Here is a 25,240-nt window from a genome sequence, read left to right on the forward strand (position 1 = left end):
TGTGTACAATATGCAACGAGGTGGTTTTTGTAATGACAAGCTATTTGCACTAATTGCAGGTAGCCTACCTTTTACTTAGTATTTTAATTATAGTTGCAATCACTTTGTCATAAATAATCAGAAATGTAACCTTGAGGTTTCATGCATTAAGCGTGCCGATTCTCTTATAAATAAGTGCTAAACCGCATAAAAAATCTTTGCTATGTCATGAATGCTTGCACTTCTCTCCTCTGCACACAGCACCACCATAAACTCGTCACCAAAAGCAACCACAGGGTCGCCAAAAAAACTATTTCTTCGTAATTAACAGGCATAAATAGAAACTGATGAATGCACTAGAAAATTTGTGATGCCAAGTTTGAGCTGCAGTCTTTAATTTCATGTTGCATTCACAAACAGAGGAGAAAATAAGTTTTATCCCTCAATTCCTGGTCCGTATACTTTTGCTCATGGGCGTACACATGCGATTAGGAGCAGGACTCTGCAAGGTGTGTTTGGCATAGTCAAACTTAACTATACCGAACATGGTTTAATCAAATTGTAGATTTCTTGTATTGAACAATTTCTGAACAATGTGAACCTGCAGTGAGAATACAGGTCGAACTCCACACGATGCGAAATGGCTCCGTAAGCTGACTTTCGCACTCGGACATTTCATTACCATGTTTGTCATAGAGGAAGAAAAAAAAACATAAAAAGCTTTTCTTTCCATCATATATGCCTTGTGCGGATATTCCTCACGAAGCTGCTATGTTCCAGCCAACCCTTGAGGGAAAAAAGAAAATATGTGCGTAAATCAGCCAGCAGATTGCGGGCAGAGCCTTATGTCTTGGCCAACGGGCACACAAGTTTATGACAAAAAATTTTTCATCTAGCACTATCCTTCCTGATAAAGTAAGTTAACTTTGTAAATAGAAACCTTAAAGTTAGACGTGTTGTTTTTTTACAGTCACATTTCATGAAACTTTATTATACTGAGCTGCACATTATATCGAGCTTGCAATTGCTCTTTTTTTTTTTTGTGGTTTCGATTGAACGGGTTGGATTACGCATTAAGCTGTTCAATATACCCATGCTGGTGGACATCAAACACATGGCTTTGTATTACAACAGCAGCAAAACGAAGACGTACTTCACAGACTTCAAAAGCTGCAGTAATACAGTCAGACCTCAATATAACGAACATGGATTTAATGAATTATTGGATAAACAAGGTAAATCTAAATTTGTATACATTTTTGTTGACGCTAGCATATGAATGAGGTTTTATTATTAATAGACGAGATACCGTACACTAGAATATTATACAAAAGGAGGTCCTGAGGTCAAAGACTGTAATGGGACCTCCTATACAGTGTATAAGTAAGAATAAACAGCTGCTACAAATAGTATAAAAATTTAAAATATAGAAAACATAGTATTGGTTTATGTTTAGCAGTACTAATACAAATCAGCTACAGACATGCTAGTAAAAGAGTATAATTATTATTACATTCGACTAATTACAGAAGTAGAAGTAACTATAACGCCATTATGAAAGTAAATGGCTAATGAGACATAATCACCGAACAGTTATTTGTGTCGCATAAGTATTAACAAAATGTGCATTTGAAAGGAAAAAAAGGAGAAAAAAAACATGAATGGTTGCAGATGATAAAATATGGTCTTTTAGTTCTCGTTTAAATTGAAATTATTTACATGACTTAATAGTAGGAAGTAGTGTGTTCCAAAAGGTAATGAACAAAAAATGGATACTCTGCTTACCATAATTTGTGCATACTTTGGGAAGAATAAAATTATTCTTTAGTGCAAACCGCATAAGATTAGTATTCGTTAAGCAAGATCAAGGTATCAGACTGTTGTGGTGAGCGTTATCTAGTTGTTGGTATAAAAACATACCAAGATTAAAGTTACTAAGTTCGTCTAAAGTAAGAATGCTGTAGTTATGTAATAACTGTTTGGGATTGAAATGGTTAGGACTAAATGTGATTATTCTAACAGCCTGGTTTTGTAATACTTGTAATGATTGTAAGTGGATAGCATACATATTGCCCCAGCATGCATTTCTATAGTTTATATGTGAACGAATAAATGAGTAGTGTAAAGAGAGTAGTGTTTTAAGGTTAAATACATATTGAGCTTTTAGAAGTGTCCTTATTCCAAAGGTTGCCTGATGCCTAGCGTTGGCTGTGTGTTGATAAAATTTAAGGTTAGAATCAAGTATTACACTTAGGTAGTTACAGGAAGCGCTGTGCACGATAAGATTATTAGCAAGGTAGAGCGGAGGAATGAATGCGAATGAGCATTGGTGGGACATGAATAAAAAAATTTAGTTTTAGACGAGTTTATATTGAGCTGGTTAATATTGCACCAATTTAACATGTTGTTTAAGTCATTGTTAAGTTTCGAAAGTAGGTTTCTTACTCAATTGTCAGAGTTAGAGATAGTTGTGTCATCTGCATAAAGAATGTACTTAGAAGAAAACAGGCAATGAGGCGGGTTGTTAACATATATTAAAAACAAGAGTGGGCCAAGTATGGATCTCTGTGGTACAGCAATTTTTGTTATTATTGATTTAGAAAGAACACCATTAATTCTTACTTCTAGTTTTCAATTTTTTAAGCAATTTTGTATGGAAGTGAAAGCAGGACCTGCTTTTCCGCTAGAATGCGGTATTTTACTTTATCAAGGGCTTTAATTAGATCCACAAACACTGATTCAGCATACATGCCTTTATCGATTGCCATCCTTAATTGTTCAGTTTGGGCGATGAGAGCAAGTTCAGTCGTATAGCCTTTGTGGAAGCCGAATTGTAATGAGAAAGAATACTAAATTTAGACAGGTATTTAGTGAGGTGCTTTTATGCCAGCCCTTCAATAACATTGCTAAAAATGGGTAGAATGCATATTGGCCTATAATTAGTAATCAAGGCACGGTCACCCTTTTTAAATACTGGAGTAATCCTACTTTGTTTTAGTTCCTGTGGGAAGGTTCAAGTCTTAAACATTAGGTTAATAATAATTGCGAGAACATTTGAGATTAGGTGCACAATTAGCTTGATGTGATTTGAATGCATATTATCAAGACCTGCACTGGTACATTTAAATTTCTTATGTTTTCTATTTCCTGTGGTGTGGTTGGAAACAAAAAGAATGAGCGAGGTAGGCATTTCATTAAATGGTTATATTGCGTGGGTATATGTGAATCGCTAGTAAAGAAAAATTCTGGAAAAGCATCAGCAATATCTTGTGCGGTGGTGTAATGAATAATTTCCCATAAAATATCGCCATTGTTTTGCCTATTTAAAAACTTATTCACTATCTTCCATTTTTTACTGATATCTTTTCCGCACTCTAATCATTTTTTCTCTTAATAAAGTTTTTTAGATTTTTTTTACTTTGATAGAAAGAAAGTTGGAAAATTTTTTATACGTTTTAGCCAAATTGCTGTTAAATGGCCATAGTTTCGTTTTTTTATACAGATTGTCTTTTTTGTACATCAAGGCTAGAAATTATCTGACAGCCAATAATTCTGTGGGGACGCAAACTTTTTTTTGCATTTGACTTTGCGGGTGTGGCAGTAAAAATACTATTTTAGTACAGATATAAAGAATGAGAAGGTCATTTGTGGATCTTTTATATCTGCTATAGAAGACCAATCAGCTTGGCTCAGTGAATAAATGAAAGTTTCTTTGTCAAGTGTTAGCTTTGTATAAGTGGCTTTGACAGAGTTTTCACTATTCTGAAAGCGTAAGAATATCGGGTAGTGATCAGTCAGATTTTGTAATAGAATGCCTCCGTCTGGCAGAGACAGCAGGTTTGAAAGTGCATGATTGATTAATGTACCATCTTCATAGTGCATCACAAAGGGGCTTTTATCAAGCATTCGTAACCGAAGCTATTGAAACAATTTGAATATTGTAAGGCATAGGCAGACGAGCTGTGTGCGAGGTTAATGTTAATATCGTCTATAATTATAATATTTTTATTTTTGTCTGCAAGAGTACCCAGCAGGTCGTGAAATGCGGTGCAGAAATTATTTATAGACAATGAAGGCGATTGATATACCTGATTTATTATAAGATTTTTGTTATCCACATTAAGAATGGCACTTTTAAGTTCAACCCATACCGATTCACAGTTACCTACACCGAGAAGAAGGTCGTGCCTTCTTTTTTACGTAAGAGTACTTGAAATATATATTGCTGTTCTTGTCGTGGTCGCTTAACCAAGTTTCCGAGATCGCAATAATTTAGCATGCGAAGTGTCGCAGTCAGATTTGAAAAGTTGCGAGTGTCTGTGTATGCTTTGTGCGTTAAAATGAATGATAGATTTGTGATTTCTAGACATAATTATTTAGCTTGTTAGTTGTAAAATATGATGACATTGTGAAATTGTCTGGTGATGCGATTTGTCGAAGGCGAAGGCAGCCAAGTGATCACAGAAAGGTTGGTGACGATCTGAAAAATGCGGCAGCCAGTTGTTTTATGAGCCTTGATTTGGCAATTGTCAGTTCATAAGAATTGCCATTTCTTAGCTTTCTTGAGAGTTAAGATCTTAGCAAAGAGGTTCTTATTTTCATGTGTTAGGTGGTCATTTACGTACAGCGGTGTTTCTTTACCTACTGATATGCCTATGTAACCTAGAGTTAGCCGCACTTTCCTTGCTTTTGTCATGAAGTCAGACTTTTTCGTTCGCGATATAAAGCGGGCAATGATGTTTTTGTTGTCAGTTTTAGTAGGCACACAGTGAACTGTGCTTATAATGAATATCAGGTATGATGAAGGAAGTATTTTCACGTCGGATGCAACTTCGTTGTAATGACGTTTGACTGCACAAACACAGCATTCATTTTTAGGCACCCTCATCAATGTGTTTCCAGACTCAAAAGACAGATAACACCAAGTATGGATGCAGTTCTATAACATGATTAATATATATACATATCTCAACACATTTGTAAAATTTGCTTTGAATTAAGCAATCAAAGGAATAAAAGTTTTTGCACACAGTGTAGCACTTTACAAAATGATCCTCGCAGTCATGTGAATTACAGTTGAAAAGCAAGTTTGACTAGGCAGCGGTACCAGCCTGCCCAGTTTAGTGCTTGTAAGCAATTCACTTTGAATTGGTAGCACAGTTCTTCAATGTAGCGAGTTTAATAATGAAGCTCCATCTGAGTGTCTTAAGCAAGTGTGCAGTTGAATATTTGTGCTGTTATAGCTGGAGAAATAAAGTGACACTGCATTTTTGGGGCTGTCACTCCTACCAACTGAGCTAACCAAGCAACTATGAAATGACAAGAGTTAGGTTGTACTGACAACTCAAAATGCTGACAAAGCTTAGCTCTTTTGTTAGTGCTAAAAATGTGCTCAATTTTGGTGCTTTTATCTTTTAATGTCTTATTTCAAGAGATAGTAGTCCTAATGTATACCGCATTACATAACATTATAGCCTGCTCACTCTTGTTCTGAGTGGATGTAAGGCAGTAATAATAGCTTTCAAACAGTTTTTGAGAACTTATATGTGAAACTTCTAAGAAACACCTCAAAGAACACAATTGAAAGTAATAATTTGCTATTTTTAGTACGAGTACTGCGAGTAAATAAAATCTGAAATGTACAAAATGTGATCTTGAATCCTAGTTCCAAGCTTTTATAAGTCTGGTCACTCAAAAAATCATTATGAAGATTTGGTGGCATCAGTGCGAGCCATAGCGATACCTGTGCTGTGTGGGAAAGCAGAAGCTTCGCAAATGTGAAAACTGGTAAGTTACTATTGTACAGAGAGCCATTTTTTTTTACTCATTGGAGCGGGTGCCTAGCTCATTTTCCAGTGCCTTCTTTAGGCTTGCAAAGTAATCGTTGTCAGGCCAGGAAGCATGCAGAAGCCAACCCATACAATTAGGTATTGTGTTCGATCAGGTTTTCTGTGCAAGCAAAGTGGTCTAGTGTGAATTCAACTGTCACTGGAGCATCCACATGCTTTGTTCAGTCCCTGTATAGCATTGTACAGTGATGTGGAGAGTTCCACAGTATTGTACAGCAATGAATAAAGGTACTTGCACGGGTAGTGTTCAGATGTGGGAGATTAGTTAAGCTGATCAGTCAAAGGTTGGTCTGATATTGATTGCGTGTTCTTGTGCGAGTGAAAATCCTACTCAACGGGAAGGATTGCCCCTAATAATTTGTACATACGATGTCGAAACGCTGATGGATAAAAGCAACCTATGGTGGGGGAAATAAAGTTGCACTTGACATTAATCAAACACAGTCATCAAAATAACATGCACTCATGAGCATCTGCCATTGTTTGAGACAGTATTAAAGCAGCCGAGATGTCAGATGGGAAAATAGACAACTCGAGAGAAGTTTCTGTCTTCACTGCTACTGTCATTTAAAAATTTTGTTGCCGAGTCAACCTAGTGCTAATTTTGCTTTGTTTTTCTTAGTAAGTGCTAGGAGAACTGGAGGCTAGCTTCAGCGATACCTCCAGTTGAAGTTTCATTCTACACTCCTCAATCTGCCAAAAATAATCAAATCTGACATATTCTGTAAAGTTCTGTCATAATTTCAGGCAGTGCATGACATTGGTAGTGCAATTCCAATGGAAATGTTTAGCAGCACGTATAAAAACTTTTGACCAAATTGATCTATTTGTATAGGTGCAGTAACAAAAGAGTTAATGTAGGCCATAATTTGAGATATCTAAGTGTACTGTAGCCAGGTTTCGCTGTGCATCAACATTTCGGAGTTCGAACTGGTTTCGAAAATAACTGCAGCACAAACTCCCTGCGCTACCCCTGCCATGGTTGTTCATGGTGGTGGTGGTGGTAAACATTTATTACTGGAGCCCTTTTCCAACATTACTTGTGAGGGGGATCAGGAGCGCGTAGGGTGTCCGGGAGTTTGTGGCCCTCGGCGACCCTCAGAGCCCAGTCCACCAGCCGTATTTGGTCGGCTGGGTTGGAGCTCGACACCGCGGTCTCCCATCCCTCGATGTCGGTGAGTTGCCACTCAGAGGGTGGCTGGAGCTCAGGGCATAAGAACATAATGTGTTGGAAGTTAGCCCTAGGCGCGCCGCAGAGTGTACATTCCTGTCGATATAGGTCTGGATGAACCAGGGCGAGAAAAGCTGGAGAAAGAAAAGCTTGTGCCTGAAGCTGGTGCCAGGTACTTTGTTGGAATTTTGTTAAGGATTTATCTGGGGGAGGATATCTCAGCCGCATTTCGCGGTAGTGGAGGGTGATCTCGTGATATTCGACCAATAGGTCTCTGGCTATCCAGGTCTTCAGACGGTGTGGCTCGGTTGACGGCTACTCGAGCGATAGAATGGGCCATCTCATTGCCTGGATGGCCTGCGTGCGCGAGCACCCAGATGAGCTTAATTGGTCTGAGGGGGGTCTGATGATTGAGAATTTTCAGTGCCGGTTCATGAACTCGGCCTTTCGAGTAGTTGCGGATTGCAGTTTGGCAGCCTCCTCTGCCTCTATGGACGTGCGCGCCTGTATTGTGGCAGCTGTGATGTGACCAAGTTGATGGGACACTGCACTTACAGCATAGGCTGGTTTCTGTGGGTAACTAGCGGCGTCAACACACACAGTGAGGTGGTCGTGTTGGCGTTTGTAGAGGGCTTTTGCCCTGGTCTGCCTGCGTGCCTCGTGATGCACGGGGTGCATGTTTTTAGGCAGCGGGAGAATAGTGATGCAGTTTTGTATGTCCGATGGTAAAGGACATGTCTGATGGGCCTTGGAAGTCGGGATTAGTCCTAGTTTGTCCAGGATGTGCCGACCTGTGGTGGTAGGAGGACAGCCTCTCAATTTGGGCTGTGCAATGGGCTTCCGTGAGCTCATCAAATGTGTTATGTACCCCCATGCGAAGGAGGCGCTCGTTTGGCGTGTGCCTGGGGAGGTTAAGTGCTGTCTTATACGCTTGACGTATAAGGGCATCCACTTTTTCCGTTTCCGTCCAGTTGAGATGTAGGTATGGGAGCGAGTATAGTACTCTGCTTATGACAAAAGCCTGCACTAACTTTCTCAAGTCATGCTCTCTCATCCCATTGTGTCTATTGACTATCCGCTTAATCAGGCGCATAGTGTGGTGTGCTGTGGTGGTGAGTTTGTCCAAGGTCGCCGTATGTCTGCCGTTGTTCTGCATGAGCATGCCAAGCACTCGTAGCTGTGTGACCTCTGGAATGGAGTACGTCCTCATGTGGATACGGATGCTGGGGTTTGGAGTTGGGTCTGTGCGACTCTTCAGGGGGTGAAGAACAAGAAGTTCCGACTTGGTGGGGGAGCACGCAAGACCTATTGCCATAGCCCGCTCCACCACCACATCGGCCCCTGCTTGCAAGGTCGCCTCCATGTCGCCTATGCTGCGTGTAGTGGTTCACAAGGTAATATCATCTACATACAGGGAGTGCGAGAGGTTGGAAATATTTGCCAGGTCTCTGGCCATGGGAATGAGAGTAAGCTTGAAGAGGAATGGCATAACAGCTTTGAAGAAGCATGTGCTTTAGTCATCATTTAACCTGTGTTACAGAGACTGAATTGTGGAAAAAGAATTATTGGTTGATAAAAAATTCGGAAGTGACGGCTAAGGCTGCTTGCGTGTGGGAATGCAAAAGCATTATAGTCGCTTTGGTGAAATGTTTATTTCTGCGCGTTCCTTGTTCACGCAAGCTCTCGCCTGCATTTTAACTGCACCTCGGTAAGGCTAAAAGAATATGCACCAAGCCTGTCAACAAGCTCACTTGCCCTTGAGAAGTTCATAACTCAAAAGGCCGCTCAACAGCATTCAATTGTACATTAATGCTTATTTTATACACTCGGGACGTGGCACCATTTCCTACCCATTGGCTGCAGCGTTGCATGCCCAATGATCGACGTACGTACTAGAATCGTGGAGCTGCCGTGGCTTTGGGGGAGCATGCTCGTCTCACATCATGGTGGCCCGGGTTCGACTCCCACCCAGATGGAAATTCATTACATTCTTTAAGGACATTAATTTACTTTGTATACAGTAACCTTCCTAGTAAATTTGACGTCAGTTCGGCAAAATTCTCTGTTTTTCTAATAAAGAGCCCTCTCTCTCTCTCTCTCTTGACGTCAGTTCGAGTATTCTTTTTATGCGGTTTTACTCTTTCCATACTCTTTCCCGTTGGCCATTTTTGGCACCATCATTTGGCCACGCCGCCGACTACAACACCAGATTTTCGCGTAATTTATCAATGCTTTCGCAATAATAAATTTATATCAAGTGTGTTGGCTTCCATGACCACTTAACATATGTGCAGGAAGCGTTTAGTCAGGCTTTAAAAACCTTATATCGGTGCCACACGGCCACTTCAGTTCGCGATCAAGCCCTATCCGGATAGAAATTCTCGACCACGATTGACTCTCTCTAGTAGCTTGCTACGCTGTCGTGAGCGCCGGAAACAACTGCAAATTTTCACGACAGCATAGAGTTTCTTATTGGAATTTATTTAGAAACACTGTGCACGACAGCGTCGCTTGCGCCATCGGCTTGCGTCATGTCGTCGTGCGTGCTACGATCATTTATTTATTCACCAACGGCAAACCCACAGCAACACGCGCCTTCACAACTACAAAAATAGGAAGTCGTCACGGATTTCGAAAGTACTGAATCCTCGCTGTTCATCCTCCAGGTGGTGCTCTCGTCTTTAAAGGTGACGTCACCGCACCGTCATTTCTTTGGGTTCCCGGATGAAGACGTCACGTAACTGCTCGGTAGAATAACAAGATTTTTCCCTTGGAAACAACTAGATGCTAAAAGATTTCCATTTGACGAACTGTGGTAATTAGGTATTTCAATATGTCAACACCAGCTAGGCGAAGACTCATGAGGGATTTTAAGAGGTAAGTGCCCGAATATCCCTTCCCAAAATTGTCGCTGGCAATTGGCTTTAGTAAACTTGGCCGAGATGCTTGGTTGCGTTTTTGTCAATTGGCTGCTTGCGCTGCTACGGGCTGTTCGCGTTTTGACCGTATGCGTGCTACGTAGCCGTGCGGGATTTCTTTGTCTTAAGCTCGAGGTTGAGGGTCGTTATGAGGGGCTATAACCGTGCGCGTAAATCCCTTGAGCTACTGTGTCGGTAAACTCATCTGGGCGTTATTTCCTTCAGCTAGCGCACTTTCCCGTCATGGTATCATATTCTTTCGTGTAAATGAGCTGTAACGCCCACGTGCTGAATGCTGCGACGACCTTCGTACGGTAGCATGGTGCACGTTTGGGAGCGTCAGCTGTTGCATCAGTCGGTCTTCGCTTTCGATGGACTCCTAGGCCTAGTAGGCTTTCGGTGCCTGACTGACCTTGGGTGACGAATGGTTTCACGGTTACCAAGACCACTAATGCTTCTAAGCACCTCAGTTTGGAGTACCTGTAAGCAGGGCATACACTTGGCAAGCAGGCGAACAGCTTTCGCGACGATGTCAGGCAGCACAAAACTGCGCAATCACGATGCATTTCGAAACGGCGAGCATTGAGCGTCGCGAACGCTCGTACCTAGTTAGTGCGAGCAGTTGTCCTCCAAAAACACGCATAGCGTCGATAGTCGTTCTCCGCTGTATTTCCTAACCCTTCATTTGTGCTAATTGGTGCGTCTCGTCTTCGAGCGTACATCGAGGAACGAAATCGTGGTCGTTCAGATACGTCTGCTTAGCACAAAATGAGCGCTTGCGTCGAGCTGCCGAATAGCGTTACACTTGGGGTTGCTTAAAGGAGCGCGTATGGAGAACCACTGTGACTGGCTTTCATGGCAGTACCTCAAACAACTGTGCATGTGGCGCAGGTTACAAGAAGATCCCCCAGCAGGTGTCAGTGGAGCCCCTACCGACAACAATATCATGATCTGGAATGCAGTTATATTTGGGTGAGCACTGAAATGGTCCAAGTAGTTCCTGTTTTGCTAACGCAACGTGGATTACCCTTTAACCATTTGGCAAGAGACAGGATGTTTTCACTTGAAACTCGGCGATAGCCCGAGGCGCGTAGCCATGTGCGAATAAAAAAAAACAAAAGGTTTGTTAAACCTTCTGTTTAGTTAATTGACGACAGGGTGTTTTCACTTGAAACTCGGGGCTAGCCCAAGGCGTGTAGCCATGTGCGAATAAAAAAAACAGAAGGTTTGTTAAACCTTCTGCTTAGTTAATTGAAGACGGGGTGTTTTCACTTGAAACTCAGGGCTAGCCCAAGGCGTGTAGCCATGTGCGAATAAAATAAAACTAAAGGTTGTTCGTTAAACCTTCTTAGCTAATATAAGTACTATAATACAGTGGTCTCCTTTGACATAGTGTACTAAACAAAATTTTAAAAATTATTTGAAATCACCTAGTGTGCTGTAAAAACATGTCTGCACAGATGTGAAGCATTAAATTTCTGGTATTTCTTGCCCCTGTTTTCCATGTTGCTACTTGCACAGTGATGCCTATGTACTGTTGCTAAGGCTTGCATTCATTTATAGGCCCCATGACACGCCTTTTGAAGATGGCACCTTCAAGCTGACCCTAGAGTTCACAGAAGAGTATCCCAACAAACCACCCACAGTTCGGTTTGTTTCCAAGATGTTTCATCCAAACGGTGAGCCTACTGCATAGCAAGTTCTAAACTCTATCAGTTTACTGTGGCAATATTAGACCATTAATTATGACACTTCAATTCCCATTACATTATCAGAACTGTAATGATTTTGTGCAAAAGCTCAGGCTTTATGAAATGCCCTGCAAGGGACATGCTATTGGTAAGTCGCCTGAACCTGTCTGTCATCATGACAAAGTATGAAAGATGGTAAAAAAATATATTTGCGAGGTTGTTAGAATCGTTTGTAAGATCCTGGTTTGACATTGGCACTTATTCGTGATAGTAGGGGTAGGAGCAGCTGCAATCAGCCTGTTTCATTTGTGTGCTATTTAGGGCTTATTATGGAGGAAATTTAGTAATGAGATGATGTACTAATTGCTTTCAGCATGTTCACCATGAGTCAGCTGCATCTGCAGGCAACAATGCACTAGGATTGTTTATTATTCTAGGCATTATTGTCATTTCAATTGTTAGCTGTGAATAATTAACGCATGAAACGGCATGAAAGCAATCTAGGAATTACGGCTTATATGCCATAACCTTGACGATGCACTATTTGGGCTCACTGTCCCTTCCAAAGCTATAAAGATATGGCAGAAAGTGAAGCTAGCTCTACATCGTATCAAAATTATTATCATCCACAGTGATCTAGTTACATACTGAAATTGCAATTCTTGCTTGTATTAGAACAGGGCTAGGTAACAGGAACACTGCTGGCAGGAACACGGCAGCCCGTGGCAGCACTTCGTGAAGCATCATCACTGGCACCTCAAAGTCCTGTCAGACGACTAATCACTGCAGACGACTCGCCAGGCTTCTTTCCGATTGCGTTGATTGTTCTTGCACCGCAAGGCTTCATGAGGCGCCGGTGGTGGGGCACCCTGCAGAACAATGCCACAGGCTTCCGTGTTCCCTCAAGCAGTGGCTGTGCTTGTACATTAACAATATTCCTATTTAGGAAACACTTATTTTAATTTATCCAATGTGAAACTACAGATGTTTACCAAGATATCTTGAGGGATAGTTTTACAATGTCTATGGGACGTCTTTTACTTCTATCATGGGCCATGTTGTAACATTTTATAAAACTAACCTCCTTTTGTTGGCCCGTGTGCTTCCTGACGTGATGCCTATCCAACGTCTTCTGTAGGCTATTGCTTCTATAGGCCAGTGCTTCTTGCTGTGAAATAAAGAATATTGAAAATATATAAGCAGGCTGTGCAGTGTAGGATAGCACTGTAGGTAATGTGGTCTGGGACTAGTGAGGTTTAGAGCCTTGTGCACTGCGGAGAAGCTTGTATTTTGAATGCCCTTTATTAGTTAAGCTATGCAGTACAGATTTAGTATGCAATGTAGTCACTGGTATTCACAAGGTTTCTATGGCAAAATATATGAAAGTATTGTTACAGCGCAGACTTCTGCTCATTCTTATTTTCAAACATGTGCTTACCATCTGTGTTCAGATGACTTGCCCCGGAAGGAGAGTCGCTTCAAACAAGTTGTGTTTCAAATAATTAACTTTAGCTGTATCTACGCATCTACAAAATTTGCACGAACCATTTCAGGGGCCCTTGTGCACCAACATAAAAACTCTGTAGCTGTTCCGGGCCACAATGAACGTTTCACATACTTACTTACTTAAATTATTTGTATCTGTCAAGTGGTTGTCCATGTGTACCATTGATGGAAGTAGTTAGCTTAGTTCTTATCTTTTGTTTTAATTTTTTCCCACAGTGTATGCAGACGGTAGCATCTGCCTAGACATTCTTCAAAACCGGTGGAGCCCCACGTATGATGTGTCTGCCATCCTCACGTCCATTCAGGTGAGCCACTTTGCCATCATATCACAATGTACATCACCATTTCCCGTCTTGTCTGCTTCAACATTACGCTGCATGTTTAAAGAATGCGAGCACACATTTATGTAACCCTTGAAGCTAGTCTGCGCAAAACTTGCAACAAAATTTGTAGTTGTTGCAGGTGTACATGTATCAATTTCCGACCGATCAAGTGCTGTGGAACATAATTGCATGCTTGAATACTTAAGGGGGCCCCTCACCAAGGCCCATAGCAACTTTTGGTTATATGCTGGAAGTTGTTGCGTGTCCTCTAGTGAGCGTTTTGCCACAAAAAAATTTTTCTAATCGGCTCATTAATAGCCAAGATATAAATATTTCAGTGCCGTGAACCCATGATTTCAGGAGGCGACCCCACTGCCTCAAAATACGTCCTCTCCACTTGCACTGTGTGGCCTCCGCAAGCAAAATTCCTTCCCTGTGTTCTCCTATACCAGACGCCGAGGATCGCGTGACGCATACGTCTCGGGCCCCACCTTAAAATAAAGCGCCAGCAAGACGGCACAGCGGCATTATGTTGTACGTTTGTCAGTGAAAACAAGCGCTGTGGTGTCGTCTTCTCGTCTCGTGTCCCGTCTACGTTTTGTGTTGCTAACACCAGGATGGAAAACCGAGCCCAAGCTGCTATTCTAACGAATGACGAACCGGATGCCTCGGACAGGACCATAGAGTTACCCCCTATTTAGTGAGAAACTCTATGAATGGCCCTCTGCTTCCTCCTATGATGATCATGATAGTGTGCTGTTGGTTTCAATTCCAGTTTTGCTAGTTGAGAAGTCAGATTTTTAAAGCTGTATTTGATCAACATGTATTTACCATTGCACATACATTTGGCGTATTTTTCTCCTTATGTTCGCAAAATTTGACCTCAGTTGTAATTATGCCAGCACAGCCATCTGTCTTACACTGCTACTCGTAAAACAGACTAATTACACTATAAACCACTTGCACACGTATGCTACTGGAAAATGTGCATTAGTCCACCCATTTGGAACATTGGCTACACATTATCCATATTGTGCCCATAATTTTCCCTAGATATAAACAAGATGCCTTGATTAGCTCACTGAAGACACTGGAGAAACAAACTACGAATCTCGTAATGTCCCCCTAAGCCACGGCGTACACGTTTGTGAACGCGACTTATTTTTGCCATTACTGTGCAGTGGTTGCAAGGAATAGACAATGAACGTTAAGCTTTGAACAAACTAAATATTCTGACAAACTTAGCGTGCTATAAACACACAGGACATAGAAAAGGAACACACACAACGCATGCTCTGTAATAGAAATACATTGCAAAGAAATGGATAGGTAGGTAATGCATTATTAGAAAAACTTGGAGTGCTATAAACACACAGGATGTAGAAAAAGAATGTACGCTACACGCGTTCTGTAACAGAAATACATTGTAAAATTGTGTGACTTTCACACATTTATTGAGTCAATTGTAATTCGTGACTGAAGGTATTTCACGAACATCCATGAAAAAAAAAATGAGTGTTTAATAATTATTTGCGACACTTGCACTTAAAGCAGGAAAGTAAGTTTTACAATGCATTGCACTTAAAATTCTATTTTCATGAAATTTCATGCCTGTATCTTGTGTGTTGTTATAGGAGCAGGGTGTCTACCAAATGGGAAAACCGGGAATTCTCAGAGATTTTGAATAGTCTGGAAATACTCTGGAAAGCTTAAGGAATTTGTGCTTCAATCGGGGAAAATTAGCTGTAATCTTATTGAAAGGGAACAAAAGCTGCGGTAATGCTGGCTTGAGTAACAGAGAGGAATTGTAATGAATCTACTTTGATTCTGTATAGTTGGCTGGAGGAGTTGCCAGTGTACAGTCAATGACCGACTTTCTGGACGCCCGATAATTCGGACAGCTTCGCAGCACCACCACTTACCCCATAGAGTCAATGTATAAGAACGTTTGAAATTTCGGAACGCAAGGACTCTTTGCCATGCGATTTTCCTGACATTTTGCCGTATTTCAGCCTGCGGTCCGAAATGGCATTAATAAAAGCCAATAACACCGTTTGATTATCTGACCGCCTCGAACCGGCGCTCTTGCAGGCAGGTCCGCTGGCTACTACCGCGGCAACGCGAAGCTTAGCTGCTTCAACTTTAGATATTAAGGTTCTTGCCGTTCAGTGCCGTGTTTTTTAATTGAAAGAATTCGCCGCTGTCAACAATGGCACTGGTTCTGCCTTTGTGGTCCTCGCAATTGGCTTCAAAGCTCGGAAAGCGTGGTGCGTTGCATAATGCCGGTTCCCGAGAGTTAGCTTTGCCTTAGTACAGTAATGTTATGGGGTGAAGCGTACACTAAAATATTGCGCTGGAGCATAAGTGTGGAAAGAGGGCAATTGTTACGGGACATAGTAGGTATTCCTTAATTATACACGCGCGCACCTGCCATCTCCTGTCACAGTACGAGCACCGATATGCCTAATAAGTGTACTGGCAGGCATTCAGAGTTTTTTCAGATGTGCCTGTGGCAATTTGAGCCCTTAAGGCAGTGAAAGACGTGCATTCATTTTTTCGAAATTTCCGATTTCTCGGACATTCTCGCAGCCCCTAGGGAGTCCGAAAAATCGTACGTTGACTGTACCAAAAGAATGCTTCAAATGATCCGTGGGGTGAACGCGCGGCAGGAGGAGGACGAGAACAGAAAGGGCCTGTGCATGGAGGAATGAATGGGAAAGGAAGCTTTCCACCGCTTCTGTGAAGGAAATTCAGCCAAAAAAGAAGTGTTGGCTGACGCAGAGGTGCAGGTGTCCCTCATCTAAAGCAATGAAATGCAACACTGAAGCATTTTGCACAGGCTGAGAATATGTCAGGGCAGTTGAGGTTGACTTAACAGCTGTTGAGGGAGAATATCACTTGTGACAAAGTTCAGGCCTCATACCAATGAGCTTGCTGTCAATTGATAGAAATAGCTCATATTCGAAAATATTTCCCTCTGTATGTATCTCTTTTTTATTCGTATTTGAGAATGTTTGACTCGATTCGCAATGGGTTTTACAATTTTTGTTCTAATGAGTTTTATTTTCTGTGCATTGCACTAACCCCTCCCTTCTGTTTTTTAAAAATAAAATAAACTCTACTCCTTACTATAAAAACTGGATTAAGTAATTTTTTTTTAATATGCTTACTAGAGAGTGACAGCATTGGGCGACATGGTGTCAGCCCGCCTTTACATGAAACAAAGTTCTGAGTCACATAGGGAATATTGCAAAGTCACTCAGGGAAAACCTCTGAAACTCGGGGGAATTTGGAAATGTCAACTTGGTAGACACCCTGAGGAGTCTAGGGAACATCTAGATTAGCGGCAGTATGACACCCTGGAATGCTTCAGTGGGTAATGTTCTGCAAAGGCTGTAATTAATCTGCACATAATAAACATATCGCTTGCAACTCGGAACATTGTTTTGTTCTTTGAATAATATAAACACCATGCCCCACATATTTTACTGATGATACTGGGGGAAACAACTAAATGCTGTATATAACATATAAAAATTAGGATAAAGCAACCAGTCAGTTATTGTTTTCAGAGCAACCTACACAGTGCAAATTGTCAGTACACATCACCAAAAAGTGGCCCCCATATTTCCAAAATATGAAATATCTGCTGTGTTTGCTCCTTCCGGGAAGCAAGTAATAGTGTAGCTCTTATTTAGAAACAGCCTGAAAATGAAGTCGTCAGTTGGAAGTGGCACATGTGTTTAGAAAAAAAAAGTAGAGTCAGTGTTCTATTAGTATTGAAGTGACTCTTGAGTTCAACCAAGGTCATTTTCACAAGCATACCTACAATAAGTCTTGATTACACAATAAAATTTGACAGTTATACCTGTAGGAGGTTTGACTAGATTTCTGATGGTGATAAGATACTGATACTGCAACACTGCAACGGACAGAGATTAAATGGTTCCAACATTTGACAATCCAGCGATTTCATGCCATAGGGTACACCAGTCATGGGGCACGGCTGATTATAATACTTCATCCGGACCTCCCCCTTGCCCGCAGAATAAGTGTAACGAGCTGATTGTGTTTTAGAATATGGATATAGCGGTCCCAAAAAACAGGGCATGATGCAAGTTGTGCAAGCCTGAGGAGAGTTAGGGCGGGAACTGCCCAGCGCCAGGTGTTATCCACCGCAATGCCAGCGTATATGGCGAAACCCGCACGCCGTCTGCTACAGGGTGTCCTGAGAAAGCACAAAAGACTATCGTTGTCCAAGCAGGGATAAGCTTAGTAAAGAAAAGGATTACTTATGCGGTCACTCAACTCAGAAAATTTAGCTTCAGCTGTAGTTATCATAAACTTTCCAGTGTGCTGCCAAAAGTGCTAGTGCCAGCTTTCAAAGGTGAGGTGGGGGGTGGCAAATGACATACTTTGCCCCCTCACCAACCACTTTTGACAGTGGAGGAAGTGCCCACCTTGTCCCCTCGGTCTACGCCACCTGAACTTTCTCATTTCAGTAGTTATCACGTAATGCTGCACTGGTTTTGATGGCTTGAAAAATGCACGAACTGCAAGTAGCAGAGAAATCGATATCCATGTGGTGTCCCAAGATTCCTGAATGGTTCACGCCACTTGGCCAAGAGCAGCTGCTGTGACTAATCCAACGCTCTTGTCTTGGCTCCGTTTCTCCGTGGCTGTGCATTTGTACCTTGCGCAGAAAACCTTAATGCCATAGTAAAGGACAGTGGTGGTGCACACGTCACCACTCTCTGTTTAGGGGCGGGTGATTTGAATAGCACTAAAGTTACGCAGACCCTTCAGTTGCAACTTTCTTGTAAACTTAAGACTTTGGCACGAAACAAGTGCTGCGAGGTTCCTGAAATGGTATTTTATCAGTCCTGGTCGACTTAGTATTTGCCTTTAGTGTTTCTTTAATTCAGTCCTGCACACTATGAGAGTACACACTTCTCAAGAATTGAACTTTTTCAGAAGCATGCCAATATGTGATAGAGAATTGTTCCCATTGGTGACTGCCATAGCGTAATGTGCTGGCAAATATTGCTTTCATGAACACACTACAAAACACACTTGCACTGGTGACACAGCACGTCATGGCAGTGCAAGTTTATTTTTTTTACAATTTTTTAGACTATTTGAGAAGGTGGTGTGGCTTGATCACGTGTGTATCATTTTTAAATTGATAGTTCTTTTTAATTATTTCCTAAAATAATGTTTGTTGGATCATGCTGTCGTGGCCATTGCAAGCAATAAAAGCCGATGAAAATCAATTTCATTTGTTGTCACTCTTTGAAATTAACCATTTTTGTATTTTGATCTGGTCTACTGCAAAATTTTGAGAAATAAATAGCCTGTGGCTTGCATATTTGGTTTGCATTGGACAAGCCAGTTCTTTACGAGGAGTGGTAGGCAGTGCATTTACGCTTAAAATTTGCAACAAGTGCACATACTCTTGACGGTATCACTGGAGACTGAAATCATACAGATATTATTGCCAGGCATAAACTGTGCTGTCGTTCCAACAGCTTTTAAAAAGAAACGGAAGAAAAATATTGAGTTAAAGGAATGCTCAAGTGGAGCACTAAATCTAATTTGCAACTCTAAACTCAATTTGCGTTTGTTGGGTGTGGTAAAGGGTTATGAGCAGGAAACAAAATTAAACTTCAGGTACACACAAACAGCAGTGTCGGTATATTGCTGTGGCATCATGGCTGTCAGCTTTTTTTTTTTTGTGCAGCTTAAGAAAAAGTTATCAAAGGTTGTTAGGTAAACTTGTCATAACATTGCAGTGAGCTGGAGTGGATACTTTTATGTAGTGTCATCACTCGTACTGATATTACTGCACTGGCTTGTGCTGACGTACACACAAGTATGAACTGAGCCTGAAATTTTCAATTACATTGATATTCAAAGAAAACTAAATGTGCAAAAATGCTGTAGTGAAATTAATATTGGGGGTGAAATTAAAAGGGAAAATTTCACTGCAAAGAAAAGAAAGTAGAATTTTGACATTATCTAGCAGTCTTTAAAATTGATTCAGTATTTCTTTTTTTGTGTACGTTGTTGCCTTCATGTCATCTTAGAAACGCGAGTGTATGCAGTTGATTGTGCATGATCCAAATTGTTACAATGTAAGCTGAGACAAGCACTTAAAAGTTTGTACTTATACGGAAACGTGCAGTGCACATTTGTGAGCTCTCTCTTGTTCAAACTGGTGGTGGAAGACTTGGAACAAGGCCAAGGCACTCATTCATGAAAGCTGTCGCCTTTTTCTTGTCGCAGTCTCTTCTGGACGAGCCAAATCCCAACAGCCCGGCAAACAGCCTGGCAGCACAGCTGTACCAAGAAAACAGGCGGGAGTATGAGAAGCGGGTGGCTGCCATCGTTGAGCAGAGCTGGCTCAACTTCAATGACGACGAGGGCAAGGAATCCAAGAAGGACGCATCCTAGCTTCTCCTGCTGCTGCTGAGAAACCACCACCACTACCACCACAACACCGCTTGGCCCACCCCACCCCTTTCCCTCCAACCTCCCAAGAGAAATGCCCCGTCCCCCTCCCCCCATGCAAGACCAGACGCAGAGAGAGGCCAAGGTGCACAAGACAGCACCTGTGTAGGTCGCTCTTAGAGGGGAAAAAAAAGCAGCAGCAAGTTACGAGTCAACAGCTGATTAAAACAGACTGGAAGGAGGAGGAGGGGGACTGTTGCTTCTCAAAACTGCACACGATTTTTCAGTGTGCTGGCGGCATAAGCAGGGTTGCCTTTCAATTTGTGTGCAGACTCATTGCAACTCTGTGGCTGTTTTGAGCGTAGCTCATTTTCCATATACAAGGCATGCGCTGTGCAGTGCAGGATGCTTCGACTGTGCTGGCTTCATTGAAAAAACCCTGTGCTTCTTGCTGCTTTTGAACTGAGGAGGGCCATGCCTCTTGTCAGAGCGTGTTCTGAAAAGTTTGTTTAAATTCTGCCTGCTGTGCAAAATTGCCCGGTCAGCAGCTGTATGTGTATTGGTTGGCCAAAATGAGTGTGTGAATGACCTTGCTGCATTACCCTTGCGGTCCTTACACACACACACACACACGCATACACACACACACACACAATTCTCTTCACCTTTGCGCTTGTGGATTGACAAGAATATGTAGCGCAACTGGCTGGTCAAGCTTTTTTTTTTTTTATCTCTCTCCTTTTACATGCTTTCTTAAGAGCTAAAAGTGTGAGTGGAAGGTCTTCTTTTTAACTTGTTTAGATTTGCATTGTGAGATTCTTTAGCTCCACCAAGGTTTTTGTTTCAAGACATTTACTTGTTTAGACTTGCATTGTGAGATTCTTTAGCTCCACCAAGGTTTTTGTTTCAAGACATTTACATTAATGAGGCAGTGAATGTCTCATTGGTCTACAAAACATTTCTAAGAAGGGTTTTTGTTTGGCAACAAGCAGCAGCTTAGCTTCCACTTGCCCACCCACACATTTTCTTTCTTTCTTTTTTTTTTTCAACTTGAACAAAATATTTCAGCTTCGTGAAGTTGCCTGTGTACCATGCAAGTTAGGTTCACTGAAGGCAGTGTCAACCGTGTTCCCAGCTGCACATTCATGTGCGTCTCCTGTTGAGAGATTTTGTAGTAAATTGCCAGTTTAATTGAGCAGATTAGGTTTGCTCAGGCAGTGTGCAACGGTATTTGCAGCTGCATCTTGATGCGCAACTCCCGAGTTAACACACTTCGGAAACAGGCCCGTTAATAATGTGCCAGTAAATGGTGTGTTGTAAAACCCTTCGTAGTTGAAGCGTTGCACTGCAACTTCCTCACAGTGTACCACATTTGTGCATGCAGTTTGCTTAAAAAGGGATCGAACACAGTTTCGGAAAAGAAACGTGGCTTAGTTCTGGGAGTCTGTGGATCTTTTGTGCATGCATGCTGCAATATATTTCTAGTCTGTTTCCAAGGTGTGTCTAGACTGTAGAGATGAAAAAAAAAAAAAGTCTGGCTACTGCTGCTGAATGTGTTTGCACAGGACCTAATGCCACATTCTCTTTGGCAATGCAAGTAGATTTGTCCTTCAATCTGGCTTGGCCTTCCCTCTCGCTCACTTAAGACATTCAGCAAGAGGCCTTCATCTGGCTGTGCACATTTGGTAATATGGGCTTCTGTTCTCATTGGGTAGGCAAGAACAATGGAGCATGATGTGCAAACATGGCCAAGAGAGCGTGAAGTGGCTAGCTGTATTGACTTTGCATAGCTGCTAGTGCTTTGTGGTTCACCTCCATGCAGTGTGAAAACTTGGGAATAAATGCCACTGCTGCTTGTGCAAGTGCAGCATCAAGGTAGAGTGAATGAGCAAAGTTTCAACTCCTAAATGTCTAACAGTAAGAAGAAGGGGGGGGGGGGGGGGGGCTGTGTAAGTGTCTGGCTACCCAAAAACTTCACACCCGTGCCGAGTTTTTGTCTGTCTTGAAGTTGCCATAGCATCTGCACTAAATTTGCCACCCTTCTGTGCTGTGCGCTCTCTGTACAGAGCTCAGATGTGTCGGCAGCAACATGTGCGCGCACAGCTGAGAATTCCCATCTGTGCAATCTGCCAAAGTGGCTGACGGTGTTTATGAAAGTACGAGTGCCACCTGAAAAAACTGGATGCCTTTCTTCAGGTCGTGTCCATGTTGTGAAGTAGGAGGATCTAGGTTTTTATACATGCCCGTGTGGGCCACCAAATGCAGCACTCGCTGGTGTTTTACAACTCTGTGCAGGAAGGATGCAAGTTGTGGTTTCCATGACTCGCATTTATGTGGTTTGAAAACAAGCTCTCTTTGCAGCAGCTTGTGCTCATCCCTTAGTGCTTTCATGAGCAGGTGCAGATACTCTTAGCTGTGTACCTGTGGATTGCTAACACATCTGAGCATTGTACTGTTATGGACAAATGAAATGTGGAGAACTAAAGTAGGACACCTCTTGTACAACTCGTTAGTGCAATCTTAAGCTGCATATCTTGCTGCCAAAGAATTGTGCAAGCCCCAAGTTAAGCATATAAGCTGAAATTACACTGATATCACAGTGGCTGAACTGGAAGTGAACAACCATATGTTAACCACAACTTCAGTTGTTTTATTTGTCCATGATAGTGCATTCAGTAGCGATTTTTTTTTTCTCTTTCGTGTTGCTACATAGTAGTACTTGCACCCTTTGCTTTAAGATCACGCTGTGATAACCGTCTTCAAGAGCTTGCGACTGTGGCATGGGCTTTCTTCCCACAATTTTTCTTTTTTTTCGTCTTGTGTAAGGAGCAGTATGTAATGTAGGTGCCACGGAATTAGGCGGCCCCATTTCTCTCTCCCCCTCATGTGCGGAGCAGCTTGTCCTTCTGCCCAGCATGTGTGCATGCCCCTCTCATGCACATGTGAAAGTGACGTGATCAGACCTACTAAAGTGATGAAATAAAATCTTTCAAATGGCAGTTGTCTCATAAGTGCAGTCTTCAAGGTGCAAAAGAAGCAGGCTTGCTAATAATTTCGACGGTGATTCTTCCAGATATATCTGTGGGCTGTACCAGGTAACTTCACACAACCTTTATAGTTAACATCTACATGGAGGCCTCCTAAATATCTTAACACACATTACAGCAGTAATATCGAAGCACTAACAGTAGTGATGCAGAATACTAGTACAGGTGAATTTTGTCGAACTGCTGTTTCAGCAAAGCTTTGTTCTATGTGCACTACTAGTTATGTCACAATGCGATTTCAGATGGGGCACCTGCAGTCAACTTGCGATAATGGGACGCAAAAGTGGCCTTTTACCTTGAAAACAATGAGGTTGTGTATTGGTACAATGCACAATGAGTACGCATTATATGCATGTACTGCTGAGAGGTAGCAGTAAGCCTCTAAGCATTAAAAAAATGTAGAGGAACTGCAACAGCTTTTAATGGCAGCATCAATTTACTATCAATTATTTTTCAAAGAGTGCCTTGCCTTCCTACACTGCTGTGAGTGAACTGCAGCAGTAATAGTAGATGCTTCTTTTGTGTGTGTGTGCGTGCATGAAAATGAATTGCCATGGAAAGAAATATCAAAGGCGCTTGTTATTTTTTTCAGAAATAAGCTCAGATATCTACAGGCCGCTGTGGCAGACACAGGTTGTAAAAGGAGTTCTGGTCCCAGAAGTTTGCTCCTTTCCAGCCACACCAGCCCTGCACAAATGGATGCAGTTTATGTGTCAATACCTCTGAGCATGCATAATTATTCTGAAAGCACTTAGCCATTTCATACACGCTGGTTAGCTAGGTTCTTCACACCTCTTAGCTAAACACAGCTGTGTGACAACTGCAATTTTCGCAGCATGTGTGCACACAGAGAAGATTTGCTGTCTCTGCCTTAACCTTTTGTGGAGCTGCAAAGTTTGAGGGGTCATGCTGAACATGACCCTCAATGCAAATGTACTGTGATGAGGGCCCCAAGATGCTGTTACCTAAATTGTTTACAGAAATGACGACAGTACAGCATGTAATTTAATACCCACCAGAGATTTGTGTCTTTTAATCTGATTTTTTTGCACCAAACAATGTCTAAAATATTAAGTGGTGATCTTTCAGCCACCATGGGGATGCTGGGAAATATGGGAATTCAAAATTGAATTTGTTGGCTTGTGCACTGTTCCATGGATTCACTTCTCTGACTTTCAGTCTTGGATTTACTTTGACCAATTCTTGTTTTTCCCTAGCCTGACAGCTTCATGCTATTCTTGCAAGGTTCTGCAAAATGTTACATTTTCTGGTCTGAATCTAATGTGGTGGTGCTGCCATCGTAGCAACCATGGTCTGGTGAGCAGATGAGCAGGGTTTCCGAGCAACAATTTTGCAACCTTGTGACTTTATAGCACTTTACGATGTGTGTGACTAGTGGTTGTAATAGAGAAATTTGACTTATAGAAATAATTTATGCAACTGCAGTGGCACCACACTTGCCATTAGCCAAGTCAATGCTTATACTTAAGCCAGCAATCCTATGGTGGCTGATGCACAACAATAATAACTGCCATAGACATTAGCAACTACATTTACAAGTAAGTCGGCATAAAACTATATGCAGTACACAGCAAATGTGTGCACAGTCATTAGTGACTTACTTCTACATAACTATGCAACTACAGCTTCAATACTACTGATGTCATTTAAAGGGACACTAAAGAGAAACAAACAGTTTTGTCCAATTTTCCTCAAAACGTTTTTGTTCATTTCATGGTAACAGGTTCATTACTAGAAGAGTAAATAAAGACAGTTTTTTTTTTTTCATGCCTAAACTTTATTGGTGGGACATCAACATGACGTCATTAATTTCAGCTGCGTTTTTTTACCCCGTATTTGGACTATTGTAAGTAATACAGTGAACTCTCACTTGAGTGAACTTCAAGAGATCCAAGGAAATAGTTAACTTAACTAGAAGTTCACTCAACTGAATATTCACTAGAATATGGAACAGTGTGGGGCAACAGTAGATATTGAGGCAAAAGTATGAAATGCAATTTATGGAGTTACGTACATTAACATATATGAAGTGCATAACAGTTGCTGCCTATCTCATTTTGAAAAACTGCAATTTTCATTTGCACTGGTGCTCTTAAAGCGCAAGAAGTAACAAAGTTGTCCAGAGATTCTATAGTTTTGTGCACTTCGTTTGGCACAGCTTGTTGCCGATACCTGAAATCTAGCAACTTTCCAAGGCATCATACAGTCTCTGCTAGAGTAAAGAATTTGAATCTGCTTCTGCAATTGCATCTTCCTCATGGCACTGATCTTTGAGATAAACATTA

General features: G+C 41.7%; 2 protein-coding genes across 2 annotated transcripts in view; one reads left to right on the forward strand and one right to left on the reverse strand.

Annotated features, from left to right (window-relative positions):
* Positions 1 to 9,691: 9,691 nt before the first annotated feature.
* On the forward strand, positions 9,692 to 22,886 carry Ubc6 (ubiquitin conjugating enzyme 6). The gene is made up of 5 exons (XM_065433629.2): positions 9,692 to 9,876; positions 10,809 to 10,889; positions 11,481 to 11,596; positions 13,331 to 13,419; positions 19,723 to 22,886. The coding sequence occupies exons 1-5, from the start codon at positions 9,833 to 9,835 to the stop codon at positions 19,888 to 19,890; spliced, it is 498 nt and encodes a 165-aa protein (XP_065289701.1). The 5' UTR covers positions 9,692 to 9,832; the 3' UTR covers positions 19,891 to 22,886.
* Positions 22,887 to 23,494: 608 nt separating this feature from the next.
* Positions 23,495 to 25,240, reverse strand: part of Ufsp2 (UFM1 specific peptidase 2) — a 42,679-nt gene continuing 40,933 nt past the window's right edge. The window contains exon 13 of the mRNA XM_065433619.2: positions 23,495 to 23,621. Coding sequence (XP_065289691.2) covers positions 23,535 to 23,621 — 87 coding nt within the window. The 3' untranslated portion in view covers positions 23,495 to 23,534. The remainder of the gene's footprint in view (positions 23,622 to 25,240) is intronic.

The sequence above is a fragment of the Dermacentor albipictus genome, chromosome 3 (genome assembly GCF_038994185.2).
Source record: "Dermacentor albipictus isolate Rhodes 1998 colony chromosome 3, USDA_Dalb.pri_finalv2, whole genome shotgun sequence".
NCBI classification, from domain to species: domain Eukaryota; kingdom Metazoa; phylum Arthropoda; class Arachnida; order Ixodida; family Ixodidae; genus Dermacentor; species Dermacentor albipictus.